The following is a 5,164-nucleotide window of genomic DNA, read 5'->3' on the forward strand; positions in this document are numbered from 1 at the left end:
TCCAAGATGGTCTCTACTTCATTTTTTCATCTTCAAAGGCACAAAACACAGACACACACAAGCTAAAAAATGCTCACAAGGTAGATTAGGGTTTGCAAAAACATTTTGAGAGGATGGAGGCTGATGAAAGGAACCAGGTTTGAGAGTTAATGAAGAATAAATGGGGTCCAAACCCTAAATATTAGGCTTCGGGACTTCACCCCATATGCCCAACGTACGTGGCTCCGCCCCACTATTCCAAAACGACAATATTAGCCCCTCCCAGCCACAATTCTTACATTTTAAGGACCAAAATGTAATAATCTCAATATAAGGGTCAAAAGTGAAAGTACCTCAAAACAAGATGTTATAATGATACACATAATACACACACACACACACACACATATATATATATATATATATATATATATATATATATATATATATATATATATAGAAAATATATATTATACATATAAAAAATAAAAGAAATAGATTATATATAACCTGTGGTGGTGTAATCCGATAGAGAAGGGTGGTGGGGGCGGTTTCCGACAGTAGAACCGATTTTTCGACAATAAGCTAGAAATTATGGCAATGTACAAGAAACAAACAAGATAGACGATTTTCGTCAGTGGGGAGAAGAGAAAATGAAAAGAAAAAGAGAACAAAAAAACGGAGGAGAATGTCAGATTTCCACCTGTCCCCGGAAATGTCGGAAGTGTGGTGGTCACCGGTGATGAGCTATCTCGTCACCAGTCGCTGGATGGAAATCTCGGCAAAGTACAACAAACCAACAAAATATGCGAGTTTCGCTGGTGGGGAGAAGAGAAAACTAAAAGAAAAAGAGAAAAAAAAATGGAGGAGAAAAATTCACCTGTGTTCAGAATTGTGGTGGTCGCTGGTGATGAGCTACCTCGTCGTTAGTAGTGGAGGTGGTTAATTATGGCCTTTTTCGGTGAAAATCATTGATGATAGAGATTAATGGTCGTCGGAGTTTGTTAGAGAGAAAAGGAAACGCAAAAGACGAAAAGAATGAGGAGGTAAGGGTATGATCTGCGACGACCATTGGTAGCACCTGGTGTTCCATTGCGAAGTTGGCTTTTGGAGGGAATTGTTGGTGGTATTTTTTTTTCTTCATGTATTAGTGGCAACACATGTCGTCGGTATTGGTGTCGTAATATCGTATTCCAGCCTGTCGGGTTCCGGCCGTTGGATTAGGCACAAAATCGACGGTTAGGTGTAGTATCAGGGTTTCACGTGGATTGGGGTCGATGGTAGCGGCTGGGTGTCACCGCCAATGGTGTCGCCATTATATCTCATCCCGTTAATCTTGTAATGATTTATAGCGGTACACAATGTGTGTCGCAATCTTATGACACACAAACAATGCGTGTCATAAAATGTTTTTTTTCTAGTAGTGTTAACATGTTTCTAAATAAATATATAGTAACAAATTTAAAATAAAAACATTTCAGAATTCATATTTAATTAAAAAGAAACATAATTAAATAGTGTGTGGAGTTTAAGCAAATCAAAGTACGCCGTAAAGACAGCAAGAGTGCCTACAATTATAAGACAAAACACACACCTCAATCCTAACAGACTCGTTTTAACCTAAGAGATATCATCCGATGAAAACCATAACCAACTCCTTCTATATATTCCATCATAGATTTCATCAAATACAACAAACATCAGTCAGATATGTATCCAAATCATATTGTTTTCTTACTTTTCACTCTACTCGTATATGTCTTCCCATCTCCGGCAATCTCCAATTACTTGATTGGAGTTGGAAGCTATGACAGCACAGGTCCAGCTGCCGGAGTCAACATGATGGGGTATGCAAATCTTGATCAAAGCACCACCGGAATCCATTTCCGGCTAAGAGCACGAGCTTTCATTGTAGCTGAGAGCTCCGAAGGCCCTAGAATTGCTTTCGTCAATCTTGACGCTGGAATGGCGTCTCAACTTGTCACCATCAAAGTCCTCGAGAGGTTATCCAAAAGGTAATTAAAAAATTTTACTACTATAATTTGTAACACTTAACGGCGCCCTTAATTCTTTAATCTATCAATTTCTTCACCAAAATTAGTATTGGATTCTTTACACAATCGTAGATTTGGGAACTTGTACACTGAAGATAATGTTGCCATAAGTGGGACTCACACTCATGCTGGTCCAGGAGGTTACATGCAGTACGTAATTTACTCTGTAACTTCACTTGGCTTCATACCTCAGTCTTTTGACGCCATTGTTACCGCCATTGAAATGAGCATTGTTCAAGCTCATCAAAATCTCAAATCTGGCTCCATCTTCATCAACACAGGTGCGTTTACACATGATGAAACTTTCAAGTTTCATCAAATTACTTCCGGCTTCGAGTTATATATATCTTACACTGATATGGAAAACTTCATGACATTTTTGTAGGGGATTTGGATAATGCGGGAGTGAATCGGAGTCCAAGTGCGTATCTGTTTAACCCTCCTGATGAAAGGTCTCGATATCCACGAGATGTTGATACCCTAATGACGCTTTTGAAGTTCGTCGATGGCACAAGTCAAAAAAGCATCGGAGCTTTCAACTGGTTTGCAACTCATGGAACCTCTATGAGCAAAGACAACACACTCATTAGTGGTGACAACAAGGGTGCTGCTGCTAGGTTCTTTGAAGATTGGTTCACTTCAACAGCCACAAACTCCACCACCTTTGATGCACAAGGTAAAACCAATCATTGAATAGAGTTGTTCCTAGGGTTTTGGGTAACTGATGTGATCTTATTGAATATGGAACAGATGGTATCAATGTCTTGATGGAGAAAGCAACAGCCATTAAAGCCACCGGAGGTCAACCTTGCGGAAAGACGACGAGTCAAGGGTTTAAAGTGAGGAAGAACGCCGATGGGTCTAAATTTGTTGGAGCGTTTTGTCAGTCGAATGTAGGAGACGTGAGTCCGAATGTGTTGGGAGCTTTTTGCACCGATACTGGCTTACCTTGCGATTTCAATCACTCCTCCTGCCATGGCGACGACCAGCTTTGCATTGGCCGGGGTCCTGGGTACCCAGATGAAATAAAGAGTACGAAAATCATAGCGGAGAGACAATTTCTTAAAGCAGTTGAGCTATTCACCTCAGCTAAACAACAGTTAACCGGAAAAATCGACTACCGCCATGTTTACTTAAACTTCACAAATATCAAAGTGTCATTAGCCGGTGGCCGGAGCGGCATGACATGTCCGGCGGCGTTAGGCCCAGGCTTTGCTGCCGGAACTACTGATGGCCCTGGTGCTTTTGGGTTCCAACAAGGTGATACAAAGGTCAGGTTGCCCTCCTTAGTTTTTATGGCGACAAATATTAGGAATATTACATAGTGAAATAATAAAGACTAATTGGTGAATGCAGATTAACGAGTTCTGGAAACTTGTTAGAGATCATCTGAAAAAACCAAGCGATTATCAAGTCGATTGTCAAAAGCCGAAGCCAGTTCTTCTTTCCACCGGAGAGATGTTTTTCCCTTATGCATGGGCGGTAATCTTGATTGTTTTCCCCTCTTTCTCTTATTTAAACTAATCTAAACAAATTAAGTTGTGATTTATGTTTAATGCAGCCAGCAATTGTTCCCATTCAAATCCTGAGAATCGGGAAACTAGTCATATTATCGGTTCCTGGAGGTTCGTTCGTTCTATTTCTCAAACTATTAACGTAAAAAATTCTAAAGAATTGAAGTTAATTTTCCACGGTTTTGCAGAGTTCACAACCATGTCAGGTCGAAGACTACGTGAATCGGTGAAGCAGACACTCATAAGTAACAGCGGTGGTGAATTTGACAACGATACACATATTGTAATAGCAGGCTTGACCAACACATACTCGCAATACATAGCGACTCCCGAAGAATATAAACAACAAAGATACGAGGTAATTAAAGTGTTTAAGAGAATAGCTTCTTAGTTGGACTTTTCCTTTGACCTATAGGGTCAAACAATGTTCATGGTGTTTATATCAAGTTGGAAGTTGTTAATATTTGACCATTAACTACAGGCTGCATCAACACTATATGGTCCTCATACTCTATTGGCATACATCCAAGAATTCAACAAATTAGCAGAGTCAATTGCAAAAGGGCATAAGATTGTTAACAAAGGGCCATCTCCTCCAGATCTCTCCTCCGTCCAATTGAAGCTCCTACCAGATCCTTTCGGCGAATCACCGCCACCTGGCATAGAGTTTGGTGACATGAAAGACGATGTTTCCATACCAAAAAGTGGCTTCTTTAGTAAAGGAGACAAACCAAGTGCTGCCTTTTGGAGTCCAAACCCGAGATACGACCTATTGAGCGAAGGCACGTATGCTGTAGTTGAGATGCTTCAAGGAAAGAGGTGGGTCGCAGCCTATGATGATGATGATTTTAGCTTGATTTTCAAGTGGAATGTATATGATGATAGTAGTTATGGTTTGGCTACTCTTGAATGGGAAGTGCCTGATACAGTTAGTAATGGGGTTTATAGATTTAGGCATTTTGGTTCGTCTAAGAAAACTATCGGTTCTGCTATAGAGTACTTTACAGGCGCATCTAGTGCATTTACAGTATCGTAAATGAAGTGGTTCAAGCTATAATACTCAACAGTTTACCGAATAAATAGACATCAACGAAGGGTCGATTGTTTGGAGCATAACTCTTGCTTGATACAAGAGAATCTTGCATCACATTGTCCACAATGATAACATATGTTTTTGTGGGTTTGTGACTTTAACATAGTCAAGAGACCTAGTATGTAAAAAAGGGAGGATCCAATTGGTATGAATAGGTCCTAAATCCCATTAGTTAGATAGGTTAATGACACAATTATCTCCCTTCTTCACCTCTATACAATGTACGTTTCACGGAGAATCAAGAAAAAACACATCCAATTGGTGGTGTTTGAGTCAGTTTGTATATTGTTTTCTACCTTATCAAACTTGCACATTCACATTTTTTCATAACAAATTGGTATCAGAGCATCACGATGGAAAGAGGAGTCGATATAACATGCAAGATACATTACTAGATTCCTTTGTTCGATTACAATTAGATTGTAGTGATTGTTTGCTTATTGATTATTGATTACAGAATCAAATCTAGTTCGTTCATACGGATAAACTCAAGTAGGTTCCCTACAATATGATCTAGACTGGTT

At 39.6% G+C, this 5,164-nt stretch overlaps 1 protein-coding gene across 1 annotated transcript; it reads left to right on the plus strand.

Annotated features, from left to right (window-relative positions):
* The first annotated feature begins 1,764 nt into the window (after positions 1–1,764).
* Positions 1,765–4,583, plus strand: LOC145069652 (neutral ceramidase 2-like). The gene is made up of 8 exons (XM_079016606.1): positions 1,765–1,994; positions 2,106–2,314; positions 2,419–2,709; positions 2,784–3,304; positions 3,390–3,515; positions 3,595–3,658; positions 3,736–3,905; positions 4,029–4,583. Exons 1-8 carry the CDS (start codon positions 1,819–1,821, stop codon positions 4,581–4,583), a joined length of 2,112 nt encoding a protein of 703 aa, XP_078872732.1. The 5' UTR covers positions 1,765–1,818.
* Positions 4,584–5,164: the final 581 nt, after the last annotated feature.

The sequence above is a fragment of the Lactuca serriola genome, chromosome 8 (genome assembly GCF_051521515.1).
Source record: "Lactuca serriola cultivar US96UC23 chromosome 8, Lser_US96UC23_V15, whole genome shotgun sequence".
Lineage (NCBI taxonomy): Eukaryota > Viridiplantae > Streptophyta > Magnoliopsida > Asterales > Asteraceae > Lactuca > Lactuca serriola.